This window comes from Pseudorca crassidens, chromosome 4 (genome assembly GCF_039906515.1).
Source record: "Pseudorca crassidens isolate mPseCra1 chromosome 4, mPseCra1.hap1, whole genome shotgun sequence".
Lineage (NCBI taxonomy): Eukaryota > Metazoa > Chordata > Mammalia > Artiodactyla > Delphinidae > Pseudorca > Pseudorca crassidens.
The window spans coordinates 122,574,782-122,598,555 of NC_090299.1; the positions used below are offsets into that span (position 1 = coordinate 122,574,782).

General features: G+C 43.8%; 1 protein-coding gene across 4 annotated transcripts in view; it reads right to left on the reverse strand.

The window, feature by feature from the left end:
• TMEM131L (transmembrane 131 like) overlaps positions 1-23,774 on the reverse strand; it is a 160,074-nt gene that overhangs the window by 76,311 nt on the left and 59,989 nt on the right. For all 4 annotated transcript variants that reach the window (XM_067736615.1, XM_067736616.1, XM_067736614.1 and 1 more), the window contains exons 4-7: positions 10,855-10,923; positions 6,491-6,614; positions 5,045-5,161; positions 4,085-4,195 (exon numbers count right to left, since the gene is read on the reverse strand). In XM_067736615.1, the coding sequence (XP_067592716.1) occupies positions 4,085-4,195; positions 5,045-5,161; positions 6,491-6,614; positions 10,855-10,923 (421 nt within the window). The remainder of the gene's footprint in view (positions 1-4,084; positions 4,196-5,044; positions 5,162-6,490; positions 6,615-10,854; positions 10,924-23,774) is intronic.

Sequence of the window (23,774 nt, forward strand, 5' to 3'; positions counted from 1 at the left end):
AGTAAGCCTTGAAAAAAAGACTTTAAAGTTTCTTTTTCTGAATCACTGTAAAAATGAAAGAAATTTAAACAATTGCCTTTTAAGAAATATTTTTTGATATTTAGACCTCTCAATACTGGGTTCCAACAAAAGATCAGTCAAAAAAATTGAGTTTTACCTTCAAACTCTGAAATGTATTCTACATTGTCACGTCATAAGAGCAGGGACACTGTGCTGTGTTCACTGCCCTATCACTTCCTGGAACATTCAAGAAATGACATCTAATAACTAACTGTTGACTGACTGATGGGGGGAGCTATGTTCAACAGGGGCAGCCTTAGACAGTGACTTGACTAAACTCATAGATCCCAGTATAAATGAAAATGGAGAGAATCTACCATTGGGAACAGAGCTGAAGCTGAGACAGTCAAGGAGAACGCCGAGACACTCCAATGGGGGAAGAACTGTCTTTTCAACAAATGGTACTGGGATTACTGGAAATGCATACGAAAAGAATGAACTTGGATCCCGAGCTCACACTATACACTAAAATGAAGTAAAAATGGATCACAGACCTCACTACAAGAGATGAACTATAAAACTCAGAAGAAAACACAGGAGTAAATCTTTACAACCTTGGACCTTGTTAGATTTGACCTTGTTAGATTTGACAATAAAAGCATAAGCGACCAAATAAAAAATAGGTTAACTGGACTTCATCAAAATTAAAAATAAAAAGACAACCTAAAGAATGGGAGAAAAATACATACAAATCATGTACCTGATGAAAGTCTACTATCTAGAATATATAAAGAACACTTACATCTCAACAATAAAAAGACAAATAACCCAGTTAAAAAATGGGCAAAGGATCTGAATAGACATTTCTCCAAAGAAGATACAAAACTTATCAAAAAGCACATGGAAAGACACTCAACATCATTAGTGATTAAGGAAACACAAATAAAAACCACATGAGGTATCACTTCACACCCACTAGGATGGCTATAAAAAACAAAACAACAACAAAAAAACAGAAAATAACAAGCTTTGGCAAAGTTGCAGAGAACTGGAATCCTCATATATTGCTGGTGAGATTGTAAAATGATAACACTTTAGAAAACAGTTCGACAATTCCTCAAAATGTGAGACATAGAATTACCACATGACCCAGCAAAATTCCACCCTTACATACACACCCAAGAGAACAGAAGACATACGCCCACACAAACTTGTCCATGAATGTTCACAGCGACATTATTCAAAATAGCCAAAAAAACTAAAACAAATCCAAAAAATGAAACCAATTGATAAATGTTTAAACAAAATGTGGTATATGCCTACACAATGTATCATTTGGCAATAAAAAGGCAGGAAAAACTGATAACATGGATGAAACTTGAAAACACTATGCTAAGTGAAAGAAGCCAATCACAAAAGACCACACAATTCATTTACATGAAATGTCCAAAATAGACAAATCTATAGAGACAGAAAATAGAGTAACAGTTGCCAGGGACTAAGGCAAAGAAAATGTTCTAAAATTAGACTGTGAGAGAGTGGTGACTGCTGCACAACTCTGTGAGTATACTAGCAGCCAGTGGGGGTATACTTTAAGTGGGTGAATTTTGTTGTATGTGAATCATATCTCGATAAAGCTGCTACATATAGATAAAAATGCAAAAAAGGAAAAAAGAAACAAAACAGAGTTTCGTACCAGCTAAAGCAGATACAAGAAAAGCCAAGTCACCGCCGTGGTAGGGGGAGCTGGCCGAAACTCGCCTCAGCCCGAGTTCATGGGCCCCTCCAACGGCAGGCCCCGGGCTGGGCCGGGAGGATACGGAAAGCCAAGTCAGGTGGCCCTCGCTTTCGTGGGTCTTAAATTCCACGAGTGAAAGAGAGAGTGGCTAAGTAAACACACCATGTGGGCGTGGGATTATTTCACCGGATACCCGTCCTAAGGGGGAAGGAAGTCAGTTGTACTGCGGGCCAACCGAGGTCTGGAACTGAATGGGAGAGACAGCAAGATCCTTGGAGAACTCAAGATGAGAAAGGAAGGATGAAGTGAGGGTTAACTGTGAGAAAAGCTGGGGGAGGGGCGTCTGGGGAAACGGCAGGCACAGAGGTCCAGGGGCAGGAGGGAAAGAGGCAGTGTGAGCAGCAGAGGGAGGGAGGCGGGGGAGGGACGGCGCCAGACCGCGCAAGGCCTTCCAGCCACACGAAGGGTTCCGTTTAAGTCCTAAATCCTACGGGAATGCATGGAGAGCAGGTGACTGACGAGGTCCAACTTGCATTTTGGGGAAGAGGACTTGAAAGGGCTGAAGCAGACGCTGGTAGACCAGTTAAGGGGCTGCTACAGTGGCCCAGATGAGGATGGCCTGGATGTGGGGCAGGGCAGAGGGCACCACGGCAAGGACGGGATCTGCCAGGAAGAGTGGATGGCAGGCACGCTCTCATCACACCAAGGCCTCTGAGGCCCTTAATTCCACGTATCCTTAAATTAACAGCATTAACTAAGGTAATCTGAACACCCGCCTCGGTTTCAATGCTTTTATCACCACTAACATGGCACCAGGCACTCAAAGCTCTCAGTCACCAGAGAAACCTGGCCATTCCCAGCTGCCCTCCCTCTCCCCGCCCCCCGCTGAAGGACAGCCCCAAGATAAGGCTGAAAGTGCTCACAGGAAAAGCCCTCGCTGTCAGCACATGCAAATTAAACTTTCTCTAGGCCTTCCAAGCCCTTACAAAATGCAGGTCAGATCACAGCAGTCTCCAGCCTAAAACCTTTCAATACAGTCCCACTGGTTTTAGAACTTAAACCAAATCCAAATTTGCAAATAAAAAGAAATCTTCCTTAAAATCCTGAGGAAGGGCTATTCCATTTTATAAAAAAATGGAAATAGTATGTTAAATCCCTAAGAATGACCTATTGGGTGGCAAAGCACCCAGGCATTACATTACAGGTAAATTAATTTTGCTTCTCTCTCCACTGGAATGAGAGCTCCATGGAGACAGAGGTGCCAGACTCATGCCTGGCCCAGAGCAGAGGCGCAGTGAAACTGATGGTGAAGGAAAGCCTAGTTACCATGACCTAGAAGAAGTCCGAGCAGTGGGCTTTAGTTATTCATTAAAAAGAAAGGGTAGGGCTTCCCTGGTGGCGCAGTGGTTGAGAGTCCGCCTGCCGATGCAGGGGACGCGGGTTCGTGCCCCGGTCCGGGAAGATCCCACATGACGCGGAGCGGCTGGGCCCGTGAGCCATGGCCGCTGAGGCTGCGCGTCTGGAGCCTGTGCTCTGCAACGGGAGAGGCTACAACAGTGAGAGGCCCGCGAACCGCAAAAAAAAAAAAAAAAAAAAGAAAGGGTAGGTAAGGTGGTAAGCTTCACAATATGTTGGGTCAAGTGCTTTTGGAATTTCAACAGTTATCCACAGTTGCAGGGAAATATAAATAATCGAAGGGAAAAAACGGCCAACCCTATAAGCGATTAATGAAATACGCATTAAAAGAATTTTAAGGTTCCATTATATACCTACTAAGACATTGAAAACATTTCTCTCCCCTGAGCCACACCCAGGCAGGACTCATGGTAGGAGGGCGGGGAGAGGGAAAGACGCTTGCAGGAATGTCATTACCAGTGACCAGGGAGGGTCTGGCTCCCTGAAAAGCACCCTGGCGAGATTAACAAGCCCTATAAACCGGTTGGTAGTCTTTAACTACAGAATCCTCTTTACAAAATACACCCCAAGGAAACACGTAGTCCAAAGGAGAAATAAAGAAACCTGTAAAATATGTACACGGCCTAATGGTAAAAATAATGAAAAACTGGACACCCTGCAAATGACCAACAACAGGACTAAGCAAACTATGGAATATCAACACCGTCGACTATACAGCCGTTAAAAAGAAGTATACGGATTTCACTGACACTTTACATACATACATTATCTCCATATGTACCAGGATTCTTTCCAAAAGCGGAACATGTTAAAATCCCACTTCTGACTAGGTAAAAAGGTCTGTCTGTACTCTGTGTAAGACACGTAAATGTAGAGGCTACAAAGTTTGGTATTTATCAGCATTCAAAATAAATGTCCTACGAAAATCACCTGTGTTTGTGAAAGCTGAACGCTCTGGACCTGTGGAAGCAGAAAGTAAGCATTTGGTAGCTGTTTTACGGACCCTTCTGCAGAGATTCTGCGAGTGCCAATGCCAGATACCTGCAGGGAAAAAAAAAAAAAATCTATTACTTTTGAAACACATTTGACATCATGCTGAAATACCTTTCCAAAGGAAATCTGTGTTCGTCAACTTGGCCGTCAAGACTATTAATCCAATTATTATATTTATCTTTGTCCCCAAAAAACAAAAATGCAACCAAAGTTGCTGTACTTAAGCTGAATGTTCCTCAATGCGGCAAATCTCTTCAGAAATAGACAACTTTTCTGATATGGGACCACGAGTTACATGAAATCCTGTAAGAATTAGCCACCAAAGCGATAGATCTTGGCACTTAAAAGAAAGATGTCACAGATGCCGCTTAAGATAAAGATTCCTGACTATTTCTGTGACCGACAACAAAATGACTCCTCTCACTCACTCCCCAGTGCTTTGCCAGAATAGGGAGCTCCCTGGGAACGGGCCCCCAAGCATGCAGTCCGTGTCCCCAGAGCAGAAACAGTCCTGAGCCCGGGAGAGGAGGAAGCAAAACCCCCAGGGGCCGCCCTCACAAGCTTCCTATCCCTGGACTGCTGGAGATGAGCGTCGTGAGTTTTGAAACCCCATTATATTTTATACTAGAAAACCGTCGGATAGATTTCTCTGTTTTGTTCTGATACCCTTTCGAGATCCAAGGTGCATTCCAGCCGTGCACTTTGCACGAAAGATGGCCACCTGGCCCGTGAGGCAGAGGAAGGAGGAGGGCTGGTTAGCTAGACATCAACTAAGCAGCCTTATACTTGAATGACATAAACTAGGTGGCAACATTTCCAAAAGGCTTTTCTTTAACACCCAAACTCCTTCATTACGTCAACAGCCAAATTATATGACCAACAGAAAAAGCTACTTACGTGATAAGAAAGAACTCCATGTGAGGAGGTATTAATAAATAAAGAACTTTCAATGCTTCCTTCTTCAGTAGGTAAGAAAATAATTCTGAAGGACGTTTTCCCCATTGCTGGAATTACCTGAAAGAAAGCTACCTCATTAGCCACTTGGAATGGCCCCTCTTTGACAAATTGTCTTTCACAGACTTTCTTCTTGACAATTCCTGTTAACAGATATTTGCATATTCTTGCACCCTTGATTTAGCATATCATGAATCCCCGAGAATGTCCAAACAGATCAATATCCAACAATCTAAGAGAAAATATCAAAGAACACACCGCAGACTTAGGGCAAGACAGCTTTCACCCCGAGTGGAGCCACGTGCCTCATACCTTTCCTTTATCCTCCTCTTCCTCCCCCATGTGTTCAAGGGCCTGTGTCTAACACACTTCCACCTCCACTTAAGTAAAGACAACCACCGGTGTACCGACATGTTGCTACTTAGTAAAAGTCAGGGACGGCGTTTATCTGGATGGACTGTCATGATCAAAATACTGGGCTCCCCCTTACTCCACTTCCTGAGTCCCAGTATTAAAAAATAATGGGGATAGTAAGGAAAATAAACTCTAGTAGTAACCTGGATCTTCATTAAAAGTTAAAGACCTTTTAAAAGTTTAAAAATTAAAGTTAAATTGAATTAGTAAAATTAAGACTATTAGGGACTTCCCTGATGGTCTGGTGGTAAAGAATCCGCCTTCCAATGCAGGGGACGCGGGTTCAATCCCTGGTCAGGGAACTAAGATCCCACATGCCGCGGGGCAACTAATCCCACGCACCACAACTACTGAGCCCACGCACCACAACCAGAGGGAAGCCCGCGCTCCGCAACAAAAAGCCCGCGCACCACGACGAAGAGCCCGCTTGCCACGATGAAGACCTGACGCAGCCAAAAAAGTAAATAATTTTTTAAAAAATTAAATTATATTAAAACTATTAGAAGATCAGGGTTTTGAGCTCTGTGTTATGGTGCATATTAGCTTCACAAGGAACCACCCACCCCCCTTAGGCCTGAATTTAGAAAAGAGTCCTAACCATCCTAGCACGCTCGCCAGGTGAAGAGATCACCACTGTAAACTGGTACTAGTTACTAAATGCTTCAGCACTGATAGTCACTACGAGACAAGTAATATTAAGGTTCTTTAAGTATGAGAAAGTCGTATTGAATACACATGCATTACTACCTAGTTTAAATTCGTTAAACTTTTTTTCCCCACATAATCAAGAGCCACCAAAATTATGAATCTGAACAACTGAAAAAATAAATGCTAAAGCAAACACATAGAAGGAAAGCGTCTGGGTAGCAGAAAAAGGGGAGACAGGCAACAGAAAGTGAACAAACTACAGGCAAAGAAAGCAAGAAAAGCTGGCAGCCCGCCACAGCACAGCTTCCAAGACGCGTCCACACTCACCCTGCAGTGAACGGGAGGCACATGGAAATGTCCCGCAGCTGTAAACACGGAATTCACCACGACCTCGCTCTCCCTGCTAGGGTTATACGCATAGAGAATCTTTGCTGCAGGGTGTCCCAGGAACCTAGGAAGGGAACAAGGAAAAAACGCAAGGGATTGTATGGTTATAAACAAAATCATCCATCCATCCATCCATATATACACTCTAAACCCAGAAAGCTGCTGAACTTCATTACAAAGTTAAAAGCAACAATCCTAGTGTTAATAAAGCATTCTATCCACAACAGTCAAAAAAATTTTTTAATCCTTTCTTTTACAAGACACTCACGCCAACCCACAGTAGCACCCCAACTGATTTTTGTATTAGAAGAATTCAACCCATCGAGGCCATTGAATGCTTCCAAAAAAACATCTAGGGGGAACTAGGTATCTGTCTGACATGGGTCTCTAATGCAAATGGAAATATGTTTAGATAAGAAACCATACTCATAGAAAGAGCCAGTCTTCTTAGGGTTCATTTTCTGAGTAATACATTTAAAGATACTTTTGGGGGGAATGGATTTCAACTGGCAAAGAGACTGTGTTAAGTCTTATAAAAGAAAACTTAATTGTTAAACACCATTCTTCCGAGAAAAATGAAAGCTCTGCAGCACTTTCTAGCTTTGGCTGGTATCCATTTAAAGCATGAGTCTTTCAGAAAACTCTAATGAAAGCTTTGGCTCCTCCATCCACAAACATGCACACAAAAGTGTTATACATACTTTCAAAACTTTCCATGACCCTCAGAGTTAAGAATCTCTGCTCTTCAGCAAATACCCTAACTAATGGAAACCTTGATGTTGAATCTTTTCCGCAGGGCTCTCCATCTGCAAGGTGGGCTCTGACAAAGGAACTTCAAGAGGAAAGGGGCCAGTTTCTAGCCCAGCTGCCTGGAGCTACCTGCAATGTTCCCTCGAATCCTTTACTCTGATTGCTACTACCCAATACCAAATTCACTCCAGTTAAACCGTGTTGTGATAAATAGAGAGCCAGCAAATATTTCACTTAAGTCATCTTTCCAGTTTTAACACCCTCAGTGGCAGAGGCCCAAATAAACGGTTCTCTTTAGTATGGCCTAGAAGTGAAACTATATTCTAAATACAGGAAAAAAAATCATCTACATTATGTTTGTGTTTTTCTGATTTTGTTCCAATTTCTCTTATATTAAAAACTAGGGGTTCAGGGTTTCCCTGGTGGCGCAGTGGTTGAGAGTCCGGCTGCCGATGCGGAGGACGCGGGTTCATGCCCCGGTCCGGGAGGGTCCCGCGTGCCGCGGAGCGGCTGGACCCGTGGGCCGTGGCCACTGGGCCTGCGCGTCCGGAGCCTGTGCTCCGCGGCGGGAGAGGCCGCAGACGTGGGAGGCCCGCTGTACCGCAAAAAACAACAACAACAACAACAACAACAAAAAAACTAGGGGTTCACAGTTGAATATTAAAAAAAAAACATGTGCTTTAGGAAAAATTAAGTGCATGCTGTTTCTCTTATATACAATATGATTTCCAAAATACTGTATTAGTGTCATCAAATCCTTGGAATTTTTCTTTCAGCTTTTCCTTCTACTTTTAATCACAAGTCTTAGTTGGAGACTCAGTATGTCCAATATGTATTGTAAAAGTCCTTAACAGCCAGTTACAAATAAAATACAGTAAGTGTGATTAAAACATTGATTTTTTTTAGAGTGTTCTTAAATAAAACAACTAAAAACTTTTTATACTATCATAGCACCTCAGAAAGCCCTGTGTCAGGAGTACTAGGCTCACATCTGCCTTTTCCCTCAATTAAATTAAATAAATAAGAACTTCCATGATTTTAGGTTTTACGTGAATAATATGAATCAATCAGCAGTTATTAATACTTATCCTCAAAGCTTTTGTTTCCTTCACATAATTGGAATACAAGATTTTTAGTTTCAAAGGATACAAACGTCTCCCCGAGAAACACCTTAAAAAATAAGACCACAAAACTGCAATGTAACAGAGCCCAGTGGCTGTGTCCACCAGAAACCTCACCAGACCTAACAGAGAATGCTGGCTGAAACCTAGTCACCACAGTACTATTTTTATCCTATTTTTTTTAATTCTATTTTTAAAAGTGTTATGAGGATAAGAATTTCCTTCACTAGTGACAACTGGAAGATACTCTATTAATTTAATACTACAAAGGAATGATTAAAATTTCTTATGAATGATTAGCATGTTTAATCTCAGGACCAGCAGAATATTAACCCTTAACATAAACCCTAAGAAGTAGGCAGGGGGCAACTGAATAACATGATCCTGATTCTGCATCCTAGAGGGAAACCAGAACTCTGAGAAGGAATGAGGTTTGCTCAAGGTCAACGCCAAAATAAACAATAGCAAAACCTGACCTAGGGCAGTGAAGAAACGAGAACTCTCTGGTTAAAATGTGTACCTAATGCCTATGGATGAGACCGTTTGTTAGATGCAAGGTAAAACTTGACTAATTTTTTTAAAGTGTTCTGATTTAGGCTATATTTTGTTATTATTGAGTTTTTTTTTAACTTCAGCAAAAATAATTTATTCCCATAACCATATCCTGGATCTCAATTATGAGAAAAATAGCATGGTACATGCTGGCTTAGAAATCAAAAGATTTACTCTGTCACTTCCAGTAAAATGACCTTGGGAAAACTGCATTACTTCTCAGCAACAAATATCTGAGCATTTGTAGTACACGCTCCAATACAGAGATATTTGGAAATGATTCTCTCTCTTAGACAACACCTACCTCCAATATCCTTCCAGGATTGCGGTTAAGACTCAACTCACAAGAGACAAGATTGTGCTTTAAGAACTATAAACTACTACATAAACAAAACTGAATTATCCAAAGGTGATTCAAGTCTAAAACTCAGTAACCTTTTCAAATCAAGAACTTTAAACATTCCTTTTCAACATGCTTCCGGCTATTAGAACCAGAAATTGATGTGCAGAGCTAATTAACATACACAGATAATGCATACATACATCCAATCATGTGCACTGACGACTGTAGGATATTTTTATATGACTGAAGAGTAAATATCCTATGGACAGCCAGTGTCCCATGAACTGGAATTGTTATCCTAATCTAAGTGTATTTACTACTATCCATCTTGTTATATCTACCAACCTCTAACATACACTTTAAAGTAGGTTCTGCACTGAAATTTCTTTTTACAATACTTTTGACAAAAGCAAAGTGAACTCAGAATTTGAAATCAGTGAGGTTTGATTATAAAACCTCATTCTTTACCTAAGAATAAAAATATAAAAATTCAAAAACAAAAAAGTAGGCGCCTAGACTCTTGTAAAATCAGCAAGCTCCCTTCGCACTTTTATCACTTCTTCCTTTTACAGACTCTCCTTAAAAAGCTCAACAATGTGCTTTTAAATTTAAAATTCATTATTCTTCATGGCAGCTCTGATATTTTGATGATCAGAAGGAAATGGAAAGAAGGAAACCAGATGAATAAAGGAGAGCACACCAGGAGACCACCACTAACTCACCCCAGATGCTCTCCTAGCACCATGGTTATTTCACTCACATAACTTTTCTTGTAACTGAAAAAAGTTCTTCATAAAACTGAAGTGATGTTCCAGGCTGCTGAAACAAGCAGAGTTTTTAATCCTGAAACACTCTTTTACTTCCACCTCGAAATTCTACTAACGTGAAATTACATCTACTCAGTGCAGCAAAATTCTGCGTCCAGGGAGTCTTAACACTTCATTACAACCAACATGAGTCCTGAAGTTCCCTCCTGAGCACAGCTTCACCCTTCTCTTCCTTAATTTCTCTGAGTTCCCAGATCAGTCCCTCAACCAACACTCAGATCACATCCCCTTCATCTCATGGTTCTCAACAAGATGTACTACAAGGAATTACAGCTTCCACGCTGTCTTCCCCACTTAACTTGTTTCCAAAGCCTCAATCATAGTAACTAATGTATGTACAATTTTGAATCCCAAAGCATAAGGAGCAGTAAAAACTGAGTGAATAAGTGAATCTAATTTTAAAAATTCAGAAACCATCAATATGTAGAGTTTTTCATTATAAAATATCCTGCTTTGTTTCAGAAAAACAAGGACTTACTATCGACTTAAATTATACGGTACATTCATTAAAAACTAACGAAAGGGCTAGAACAACTCTTACACTCTCCTTTTCACAAAAATGTTCCTTTTAACAAGTTCTAGGATCAATCTCTCTTGATATTATCTATATATTTAAAATATATTTAACATCATACATAAACATAAGAGATATCCTGAAAGCAAAGAGTGTAAATAATAAATTACTAAAAATTATAAAGAGAAGATACTTACTGAACTCCAAAATCTAGAACTGATGGCTGAAAATGTAAAGCTTTTCCACTAAATAGCTTGTCTGAGAAGCTAAAAAAGACAAGACAAGACAGATTAATTTTTGTTGTACTTTTAAAATTTGAATGCTGAGTTAAGAGGATATACTTAGGCCGATAGCTCTCATAAGATATAATTTTACTCCCTTATAAAGGAGTCGGAACTAGATTTTAAATGTTAAAGCTGAATTATTTGAAGCCTAATATAATTCTACAGCTGCAAAAATTTAAGATACTCTTAGATTATGGTTAGTATAACTTCATACCAAATATATAGATTCTATAAGCATTCAGATAAAAAATGGAGATAGATTTAATTTTTAATAGGCTTCATTTCTGGGGGAATTCAGGAAACATATCTATTTTCACAAACCCCAAATCAAGAAAAGACACACAAGGGCGGGAGCTGAGGGTCAGGGGTTGCAGAGGGAGGGAGCTTCGGCCTCCACATTCGTTAGACAAGTTGTAACAGGGAAAGGATCAGGAGCACAGCCAGGGTTGCTCCCAAAGGCTGAAACCATCACCAGGTCTGTATTTTTAAGATTAACAATCAAATAAAATCTCATACGGCAGGTCATATTTTCAGCAGTTGTTAATCATTACTATGATTTCATTTTCCTTCAGAACCAAAAGCCAGAAATTAAAATACTAAAAAACATATAAAGACATTAAAAAATAAGCTATAACAATATATACACATACTTAAAGACTTAAAATACAAAATATATGTAAAAATATATATAAATATAAAATATATACACGTGTGTGTATCAAGAAAGTATTAACTGTCATACGACATTTCTTTTAAGAAATTCTTTTTAAAAAAAAAAAACAGTAGGTCCTTGTTGGTTATCTATTTTAAATATAGTAGTGTATACTTGTCAACCCCAAACTCCCAATCTATCCCTCCTCCCCCATCCCTCTCCCCTGGTAACCATAAACTCATTCTCTAAGTCTGTGAGTCTGTTTTGGTTTTGTAAATCAGTTCATTTGTATCTTTTTTTTTTTTTTTAGATTCCCCATATAAGCGATATATTTGTCTTTCTCTGTCTTACTTCACTTAGTGTCACAGGACATTTTAAAAGCCATGTACTCCAAAAATACTTAACTGGAGAAGCTCCTAAATGTAGCATGCATAACTGTTTTCAGAGACTCAAGTAAGTTTTCCAAAATACAATCTTTCCATGTTCTCCTCCCGCAAAGTAGCCCTCCAGCAAGCACAGTCCAGAGGCTGGTCCAGGAATAGACATTTGAGTTTGAAACTTGCCGGCCCACAGAAACGCTATAACCTTCAGCAAGCCCCTCTCCCATTTTTCTTGAAGGTGCAAACAATACAGAGAACCCCTTCCAAGATCCTCATCTCATAGGAAGAATCCTGGTTGCAATCTCTTCTTCCTCTCTCCACTTTTCTGTCTCTGTGTAAGCTTCCCTTCCCCCATCCCCTCTCCTAAGAATCCTTTCTCTGTTATCTCTTATCTGTATCTCCTTTATTCTACCTCAGCATCAACTGTATTAATAATAAAGGTGACCTCAGTGTCCATCTGCCAACCTCCTCCCTCGTGTCCAGCTCGGGCAGGTGAGAGGTATGCTATTAACTGGTCTCTCTCAAGCCCCAAAAGGCCAGTACTAACTCCATGACTTGCTTGCAAAAAAAGGCCACAAACACACACCCAGTTGCCTCCAGAAATATTTTAAAGAGCCACAGGAGGCGACATAAAGAGGTGCCAACATCAGACGCACCGCAGTCACCCCCACTCCAGACAGAGATGGTCAGGGCTCAGCATTCCAGAAGGAAAAGAAAACAGGCAACTTCACATGCCAAGAATGATCTTAGAAAAGTCAGGCTACTGTATTAGTAAAAAGTAAAATAACTAATGAGAGTCTTCTTCCTGCCTTGGGTACTGAAAGTGGATTTATCATCAGATTTCACACACAACTTCTGAATGAAGACGAGGTTTTGGAGGATTTAAGTAATTCACCCAAGATCACATAGTCACTAAGAGGCACAGCCAAAATTCCAATGCAGATCTGTCTATCCAGGTCAGAAACCTGAACCCTGCATGGAGTTCAAGTCCATCCAAGTTCACATGACCTACCCAAGGAACCAAGGCAGTGTCACCTGCCAGGACAGGGGCAGGGCTTCAGAGCTGAGACCCAAAGCCGTCACTTAACTTCTCGAAAGTCCCAGCCTTAGTATCTGTAACATGAAAATAACAACGGTATCCACCTTATAGTTATCATGAGGTTAAAATGAAATAATAATGCCTTTGCTACACGCCTGGCACATAGTTAAGTGCAATAAATATTAGATCGTGTTACTAAGAGGATGACTGTCATCTAACAGCAAAAGCAATGAGAACAGATGGAGAGGCCAACTGAGCATGGAGTCAGAGCTGACCTCAGGATTTAGAAGTCCCAAATGGGGTAGTAGTAATTATCTCTGAATAGAACAAGTGAAATATAAACCTGGGCTGTCTCACACCATAACAGAGTTTTCTAAAACCCACGAGCAGGAAGTTTTTCATACCCAGTGAAAATCAGACATTTAAGCAGTATGGTAGAAACTTCAAAGAAACTATTTTTTGACCTCACAATGGAGAAATAAAACCACGTCAGTATTTTTTCCTAAAAGTCACAGAACAGATTTATCTTTCTCATTTGGTCAGTTTCAGCTCACTTGACTTTACAATCTGGAAACCAGATCAAGTTGTACAAGGAGATTTAACATCACTATATGAGTCAAAAAGTTAGTTCCCATAGATAAAACCATTTTAGACACAGGTACTGACCTGGAAGGATCTCACGCACATACCTATGACCTCGAGTATTAAAGACTGAAGGGGGAAAAGCAGCAAACTGACAAAATTTAGTCAACTATGGACATCAACAATTATCCTCAAATATCAGTGCTAGCTAGGAAATCATAGGAAATCATACTGTGTTTAAAGATGCCGAAGTTTTCATTTCTAAATCGACAACATCAAAGAAATAACTTAAGCCTCAAGAGCTTCAGAAATAAAAGATACACTGTTTTCCCTTTCCTTTTTCTCTCAAAAATCAGCATTACCCTCTTCACATCTGTCCGCTTAACAATACAGATGATTCTTTTATGTGGAAGTCCACCTGGCCTCTTGTACTCTTAGGAGTCCCCACATCTGCCATAAAATAAAGGCATGCATCTTGTAAAACTAAATTCTAAATTCATGCCATGTATTTCTAACTTTCACCCTTTCCCCATCTGCAAGATGATTACAAGGAAAAGCCCTTTATTAAAAGAGAAAAATAAGAGCGAGCCTGTTCTGCTTCTACAGCAGGAACGAGGCACAGAAATAAGACATAAAATTGACAGCAAACTGAGGCGAGGCACTCTTGTTATATGGACCTCGTCCCATGCCCACTTATTTTGAAGATGCCCTCCTCCTGCAGAGTCGCGCCTTCCCTCAGTTTCAGGACATGTGGACAAGGAATTCCACACATGCTTTTTTGAAAGAATATCTTTGCTTAAGATTACCTGACTTTTTTATCTTCTTTCTCTCTCTTTTTTTTAACTTTGGCCATCTTTTTTCTCTGTATATGAAACAAAGAAACACAGTTCGAAAAAGTGGCTAGTAAGAGGAAAGAAATTTCACTAGAAATGAGAAGACCTTGGGTCAGGTCCCAGCCAGGAGCTCCCACGTGACACAAGGCTTGGTCTCCTCTTCAGAAAATCGAGGGGGCTGGGCTGGATGATGCCAAGATCCTTAGAAAAGCACTCGGATGCCCAGTCCTCCTTCCTAGGAAAATTAAATCGATCTGCGAATATCAGACACACCCTTTAAGAAAATTCAATCCAGTAACTTGGATATAAAAATGAATTAACTATAACCAACTGTTCTTGCCATTCACAAATGTTATCCAACCAAAACACATCATTTCAGACGCAATGCTCCTCCTCTTGGGAACGAGCATCAGGGCCCAGGGGCTCGGGCCCCTGCCTCACAGCCCTCGGCTGAATTCGGTGTGGCCCAGCTGCACGGGGCGCTGCACGGGGCCCCTGAAGATCGTGATCCAGGAGGCCGGGCCAGGCTTGTGTGCCAACAGGCAAAACTCAAAGATCAAGAGAGTTCGAAGCGCAGGGGAGGAGAAACTTACTGAAAGAGTCAGGAAAGGCTCCGAGGGCTGGGGCTCCACCGATAGCAACCCTCAATGGAAACTGAACCAAGGCATCTCCAGCCAGGCTAACAGCTTGAGGAAGCACAGGTCACTTTGGAGAACACCCTCTGAGCATCTGGTGGCTCCAGCCAGATGCAGAGTGGGGAGCACAAAGCCGGGCGGGGCAGTGTGAGCAGGGAGGAAGGAGAGCGCAGACGGGAGCGCAGCCCTGAGACTGAGAAGGCACTGCCACTGACAAGGCCACTGCATTGTTAATCCCCTTGGACCCTGAGCAGGAAAGAGGGACTTCTAGGACTCAGCTGCTATTCCCAGGGACCATGGAGGAATTCAGTACTTCTCCCTTATGCAATGGAACTGGAACCCACCACTGTACAGATATAAGAAGCCCCAGCCTGCAGCAGCCCTTAGGAATCTTGCCCACAGTCAGACTGGCCACCGCAGGGCAAGGCCTGCACAGCCCCACCAATGGCACTGACGCTGCCCTGAGTACCCCTCGGACCCATCGGTACCAGCTCTAGGGCCTTCAGTTGAAGAACAAACGGCCCAGGCTGCATGATTTATGAAATGAGCTCTGTAACTACACGAGTTATAAAATTCTACATCATAATTTTGGTAGTACAAACTGAGTTCTGCTTTACTTTTAATTTAAAAATTACTTCTCCCCAGAAGTCTACTGAAAGGAAAAAAAATATGAAATACACAGGCATGTCTACTTAAGTTAGAAATGTCATTCTTCCCGGTAAATTAACTATTCGCAAAGAACAGCTTAAAAATGGAGGCAGAGGGACTCCCCGGCGGTCCAGTGGTTAGGACTCTGCGCTCTCCCCTACGAGGGCACAGGTTCAATCCCTGGTTGGGGAGCTAAGACCCCGCAAGCCGCAAGCCAAGAGGCATGGGGGGGAGGGGGAAATGGAGGCAGAAACCCGTATTCTTCCCCATTAAATTCCCAGAGGGGAAAAAAGTCATTTGGTAGTAGACGATTTTCCTAGTTTCTTCTACTATAGAAGCCCTGGGCTTCAAAATCAAAGTCGAGGAAAGTCCTTGGAGCAGTACCAACAGTGGTCTGTTGGAGGCGGTCTCACTGACAAGAGATCTGGGATTTCAAGCCACCTGGCGCGGTGACGGCCAACCCCTCCAAGGCCAGGACAAAAGTCCTCCACAGCAGTCCGCCCCCTGAGTTGCTGATGTCCTTCTCCATCCAGAGGAGGTGTTCCTTCTCTCAAAGACGACCCCTACCTCGCCTTTCTGCGTGGGTCCTGGGCTGATTCCAGGGCCTCCCAGCCCCATCCTGCCCTCCCCAGGGTTTTCACCATCTCCTTACCCGCGCCGTCTTTTTGTCCACTTACACACGTGAAACTCACACCCCTTCATTTAAGAAGAGGCCCTGATGCTTCTCACCTGCTCCAAGCCCTCTCTGCCCTTCGCAGCAAGCTGCCGGTGAGAGTACCGATGACCGCGAGCACGTCTACGAGCACTTACAGCGCACGGATGCTGTGCCAAGCGCTTGATTGCCCCGTGTAACTCCATACACCCTGTGGGCACTGTTAGTACCCCGCTTTCACACACAGGGACACAGACGCGCTGAGCGCTCGATTACCCCGTGTAACCCCATACACCCCGTGGGTACTGTTAGTACCCCGCTTCCACACACAGGGACACAGACGCGCTGAGCGCTTAAGTGACCTGCCGAAGCCCACGTAGCCCACTTAGCAGCCAGTGGTTGAAGGGGACCGTGAACCCGGCTCAGAGCCCCTCCCCACACTGCCTCCGGCCCCCTTCTCTCCCGCATCGCCCCCTCCCTCACCGAGACTGCTCTTGCTAAGGTCTCCAGGGATAACAAGCTGTGACCTCGGGGACCGCGCTGACTCACTCTCGGGGCTACTCTCTCCTGGAGTGCCCTCCCTTGGTTTCTAAGCCGTCCCGCCCAGTCTTCCTCCCACCCCTGGGGCTCCCCCTGCTCACCTCTCCCAGGTCACCCCTTCCTCCGCCCTTCCTCAATTCTCACTCTTTCTGGACCATCACACTCACCCCTTAGGCTCACCCATCACCAACAGGCTGATGCTTCCCATACAGACATCTGGATGTTTCTGGCTGTCCAGCATCTAAGCTTCCTTACCACATTCACAGATTTGCCACTGTCACCCCTGCTGAGCTGTGAAAGGGCCAATGACAGGTGACCTTGAACAACACTGGGGCTCAGGGGCTCCGCCCCCACACAGTCAAAAGTCTGCATTAACTTTACAGTCAGCCCTCAGGATCCGCCCCCTAGCTCTGGTTCTGCGCCCACAGGTTCCATCAACTGCGGATCGTGTAGTCCATATCGATAGAAAGAGAGCACGTCTAAGTTCACCTGCACAGCTCAAACCCAAGTTGTTCGAGGGTCAACCGCCCTAGTTTTAGTGGCCGAGCTTGCGGCCGGGCGCCAGCACACGACCTAGACTTGGCCAGGCTCACCGGCCCGGGGCAGGGCAGCGGCTAATGATGCCACAAGGGAGGAAGGAGGTGGGGCTGTTCTGGGGTAGTAGCCACCACAGACGGGGAGCGGCAGGGGCCGGGGCGTCCTCAGCAGTCTCCTTCCAGGACACGCTCTGGCTGTGGTTCTCGCTGCAAAGTCCCCTGCTTGCTTGTTTGTTTTCTGAGCCTGGTTCTTAAGTCTTCCTCGAGATTCTGTCCGCTGCCCAACATCTTTTCAATGGATTCCTTTTCTGCTTAAATCAGCCAGGGTCGGTTTCTGTGGTCTGACTGATTCATTTCCCAAGCCTGTGTATCTGTGGCCTGGACTCCTCTGCTGAGCTTCTGACTCGTGCTTCCACCTGAAGCGGACACCAGCCCGCAGACGGCCCCCCGGAACCCCCAAACACAATCCAAGATGGAGCTCAGCGTCTTCCTTGGTGTCCCCAGTGGTTCACGGCGCTGTCTGCCCCTCCTGGTGAGCGACAGCCAACCCGCCCAGCCAGGAGCCCTGCTGACACCCTGACTTCTCTACCTTTCTTAACTCCACACGCAGCCGACACTGAGGGCCGTGCTGGCATCTGACACGCTGATACCACACAAAGCCATCCCCTCCTTCTAGTCTCACTAGCAGGACCTTACGTTCAAAAGACGTTACATCTGCACGTTAAAGAATTTTAAATATATTATTGCGTTTACACATTTAATCATACCACAGTCCACATGCTATAAAGAACGCCTTTAGTTAAGTGGTTAAATAACCATGCAAAAACCTATAAAAGAAAAGGCCAGTAATTAAGCGTGTGTTTCCTACTCCCAGCCCAACTTTCTCTTTACTGTAAAACATGGCTTCTCATCTACAGTTTAAAGACTTAACATCTTTTCCTAGACTCTACTATATGTTAAAATAGTTTAAAATGATTTTTAAACCTGCAAAATACAAAATACATTTTGCACTACCTTTCAGCTCTAAGACAAGTTAGCATGAAAAAGTAAATCAGTACTAGACGTCTCCAGCAGTAACAGTCTTGGCCAGATGCTACACGTGGTGAAGAGGAAGCCAAACAGAAATTCACACAAACGATAAGTGAATGGGGAGACTGGGAATGAAGGCCTTTTCCTCCTCAATCATAAGTGGACAATGCCAGCTTGTGCAATACGGTAGCTATATTTAGAAAACCAACCAACGGGCCCATATAAATTTAGATATTAGTTCTCTGAACATGAACAAGCTGGTTTGTTTTTTTTTTTAACTGAACAATTGTTGACTTACACTATTGTTAGCTTTAGGTGTACAGCAAAGTGATTCTCATATATACACGTTCTATTTCAAATTCTTTTTCATTATAGGTTATTACAAGATACTGAATATAGTTCCCTATGCTATACAGTAAATCCTTGTTGTTTATTTTATATATAGTAATGTGTATCTGTTAATCCCATACTCCTAATTTATCCCCTGCCCTTTCTCCTTTGGTAACAGAAAGATACTCACTGACGTAGAGAACAAGCTATTTTTTAAAGCTCAACTATGACCCTTTAAGCAACTTGGTATATAAATATCACTTTTTCTTCAACAAAATAATTTTATTTCCTAACACGTGGCAAACATATATATCCAATGTGTACTCATCTTGCACATTTATTCACAGATGACTTCCAAACTACAACCGCCTTGATACTTAAGCAGGAACTAAACATTACCTTAGTTGATATGAAAAATGCTTTTAGACGGATAACGGTATGAATATACTGGATTGGTCATAGCAGAATTTGATTAATTAGATTAGTTCTATAAATTTAAAGCTTGGGAAAGCCACTACTTTTGCATCTGACGCTTTCAGACGAATAGGATGCAGCAATATCGGCTTGTATTCCAGAGAAATTCCTTTAGTTTTTCTGGTGATGGAACCACCATCACCAGAAAAAAAGCGGCAATGTCAAATCCCACCAACACTAATTCCTTCACTCCACCTGCATCAGACATTACCACAGCCAAGGCAGTTTGACCTAAGAATCCAAAGAAGAATAAGAGGCTGCCTGACTTCCATGGGCCTACAGTCTCACATATCACTCAAGGTGGAGCACAGTCCAGAAGAGGGAAAGATGCTGTGAAGCAGGTTCAGAAAAGCTTTCTGGACGAGACGGCGTTGAGCAGGACCAGAAGGCTGGATGTGCCGTGTTCAGGTGAACATGGAGGAAGGGGTTCCCGACAAGGGAAACACAAGTGAAGGCGCACGGACTTCAGGAAGGTTGGTAACACAAAAACGGAAGGACCTAAGGGGATTTCTTATAGTTTCTTGGGAGGATGAAAGAGTCATCCTATATAACTTCAAGGTCCAGAACAACATTTGAATTCAAACACAATGCACTGATTGACTTTTTTAATCCCAAAGTGAGCAAATATATCAAAACAATTTCAGGCAATTACGAAGAATATTAGCAATATTGTCCCAAAAAATCTAATGAAAAATGCCTAAGCGTTTTTAACTGTCCCTTGAAGGGCCAGCCCTCCTGGCCATGGCATCTGCGCGCTGCAAAGAGCAAGGATTCGCGTGCTCTGAACATGCCCCTATTCAACAAGCTCAAGTCCTCTCCCTTTAAAAGAGAAAAACAAAATCTACCCTCTGAATGAAAATTTTTTTTGAAAACAGGAATGTAGAAGAAGCTCTTCTGATTGGCCTATCAGGCTTTCCACTTAACATAGTAACACAGAGCCCACACTTGCCCACAGAGCATAACTCACTACTGCCAAGCTCACAGCTTACACCATAGAATTCCACCGTCAGCATGGCTTAAACTCTGATTTTTCTCATGTGAAGCCCAAGGCTTACTGACACTGGAGAAACCATCCCGAGTGTGCCCCGAAAAACAAGGACTCCTTAACACGAGACAGAGACTGGGGTTTTCTCCTAGGGATGGAGGGGCTAGTAACTTAAAAATGTGTTATGTCAAAACCAATTTGCCCTTGAGAAATAATGGTCACGGTGTCATGGTTTCTCCCACAGGGTTCTGTGGCACAGACTGGCCCTCAACATTCCTTCTCTCTTTCTTCCACTTCGTTTTTGGCTGGGCACATTTCCCAAGCTCCCTTGCAGCTAGGTATGGCCACGGGACCAGGCTCCAGCAAATGGGGTGTAGGGTCCTGTGGCGGGTGCCAGGAACTCTCTGGCCCTACCTCCACCCTTCCTCCCATCCGCAGCCATGAACACAATGCCGCCACCTCGCACCCTGAGGACCAGGCCGGTGCCCTAGGCGAAGGAATGTGGGGATCCTGGGGGAGCGGGGATCCCTGAAGACTGCCTGGAGCCAGAGGCAGTGTAAAGCATGTTTTAAACCTCTGGTACTTTGTAGCTCTGTTACCTCAACAGTTAAGTCTAATTGAAACAGCTCTCACCCTTTTCAAACAACAGAGCTGCCAGGGGCCACTGCTCAACAGAACTACCACTATCCAAGAGCCCCATCCTCCCAGCCTCTGCTTGCCCTGGGGAGGTGGGTCCAGCACTGCCAGCCTTTCATGTGGTCCAGAACCAGAGCTTCCCAATAAATCAGCAGACTAAATGGCTACAGCAATAAAAGTAACCCAAACCTGACAGGAAAACAAAACTTCTAAGCAAAGAAAAGACGGTTCCTGCTGTCTCACACTGGGAAAAGCCAATGACTACGGTGGTGGCCTACGGTGGCTCTGGTCACACAATGGTGCCAACTGAGAAACACCTGTATAGGAACTGCCCTCAGGACCGGTAATACAGAAACTGTCTTCTAGTTTAGAACCTATCGTTCTGCCTCGTAAGTGCACATGTAGGGACAAGTCTCACACAGGGACCTGTCAGGACCTCTGTCAGACACTTCAGGGAACCCAGACCCATGTGACCACAGCAGAAATAAAAGAGGTGCTGGAAGGAACACACAGGTGATGTCCCCACCTGGCCTTCTAGGAATAAAGTCCGGGCAGGGGCCTCACCAATCACAGCCCAACACCAAATACACTGCGGGGAGGGCAAGGAGTAAAAATTATTCTACTCTTGAAAGACTGCTTGGAACTTTCCTCAGTCATTGATACACATGACTTTCTTCCCCAGGGTGACTGCAGGAACCCTACAATGGGGAAAGGCTATCTTCCTGCCCTATTCAAAGTCCTTCAACACCGTGACAAAGTGCAGAGCTCTTGCAAAACCAGAAGAGGAAAATCGGGGCCAGACTGTGTCCTGTTTCCTAGTCAGGCTTGGGAGAAAGGAGTCCAAAAAAGGTTACGGCAGTGAAAGAAAGAAATCTGCTGAATTCCCAGGGCCTAGAGTCACTGGGTCCCCAGCGGAGACCAACTCACAAAGGTGGAATCAATGAGCTAGATGAGTACAAGAGATTGTTTGTGTGACCAGAATTTCAGTTTCCAGTACTATAAAGTTAAGATATCACCCCTAGACCCACCGTGAAGATTAAATGAAATCTGTGTGTAGAGAGCTTCGCAAAGTGCCTGCGGTGTGGTGGAGGCGGGTGTCTGTTCTAAGGGCAGCAGAAAAGCAAAATGGTAAAGATTCATGTTCCGATTTCCATGGACTCTCCAGAAGCAAATCAGGACAAGACCAAAAATGTTTCAGAATTTCACGTACTGAGGAGGGGGCGGCTTGAGTTGGGGGGGGAGGGGCTGAAACACCTCCAACAATTCCCGCGAGCTGACAGCACCGGGCTGCTCTCAGCTGGAACAGCAGCAAAGTAGCAGGAGCCTCCCTTTCAGTTCAGCCCAGGGAACTTAATTGTTCTTAATTATACAGATGCCACTCATATGCAAATAGTGCATGAAGGGTTTTCCTTTTAAATTGTAATTTTTCTTTCAAACCCTTGAAGCACTGAAGTGTTACTGCTGAAGAAAGAATGGCCCCGAGGTCGTGGGGCCCAGGAGAGAGGCCCCTGGGCACAACCTGCCCTCCCTTTGTACAGCCCTGCGCCTGTCCAGGGTCTTGCTCCCAGGTCTCTAACACCCTCCCCTCTCCTTGCAGCATTCTCCAGCCCAGACAAGCACGGTGTGAATCCCACACGGGTTCCAGAGCCCAGCAGAGCAGGGAGGAACAAGGATCAGCCAGCGGCAATGCAGCTTCAGCCCTTCAATCCTTCTGTCAATGAACACCAATTGCAAAAGAAGTCCAGCGCTCCAGTAAAAACTGTGTTTCTAAGATAATAATAGCAACTTGGGGGAAAAAAAAAAAAAGCTGCCAACAAGTAAATAAGCGGAAACAAAACTGTCCTGTGCAACATGATTACAACTAAAAACATACAGAGGAAAATGAAAAGGCAATAACCAAAATATTAACAGGCCATGTTAGGATGGGGGAATACTAGTAACATTTCCCTTTCCCCCCGGTTTTCCAAATTTGTTACAGGGTTCAATGTCTTTGAGAATATTAACAGTTTTCAGTTATGTGCTTTTAGAAAACTCAGGAGCGATAGGAAGGTACATTCTTCTTAGATACAACCTGTAATTATTTCTTTTTATCATTCAAGTAACACATTTGCACATTTACAAGTTATCTGAAAGCTAACGAAAGTTTCAACTCTCAAACACTTCTTGTTACTTTGCTCCACTTCCCTGACTCTCCTCCACCTCTTTCAACAGAGACCCCCAGGCTCCAGCCCCAGGCCTTCTTCTTTCCCACCTACAACCACTCCCTGGCTGATGTGACCCAGTCTCCAGGCTCCATCACCTGAAATTTACATCTCGGGCCCAGCCCTGTCAGCAATCCCAGTACTCTAGCTGCCCACCCACAGGTCTACTGGGATGTCTAAAAGACATTAAAAAAACTCTTCCCCCCTGCATCAACAGCCATCTTGGCTCAGCTGTTCCAGCCAATAATCTTGGAATCATCATTGACTGCTCTCTGCCTTACGCCCACATCCATCTATTGGAAATCCTGTGAGCTCTGCTTGCAAAACAGATCCAGAACCACACCGCCTTCCCCACCTCCACCCAGGCCTGGGCACCACCCTCTCTTGATCTTTTGACCACTGACTGCAATTAACTGGGCTCAAGTGGCCTTCCCACAGTCTAGGTCAACACCGGCCAGGACAGCCTTTTTGAACCGAATTCAGCTGGTCTCACCGCTCTGCTCAAAGCCCCCAAAGATTCCCCATCTCATGGGTCTCACAGGAACTAACTCCACAGCACACTCTCCCCATGACTCACCTTCAATTCCCTCCCACCTTGGGATACTCTGCTGTAGCCCAAGGTCTTCTGGCTGCTCTGTAAACACTCCAGGCACAAATTCCCACCTTACAGGCCTCTGCACT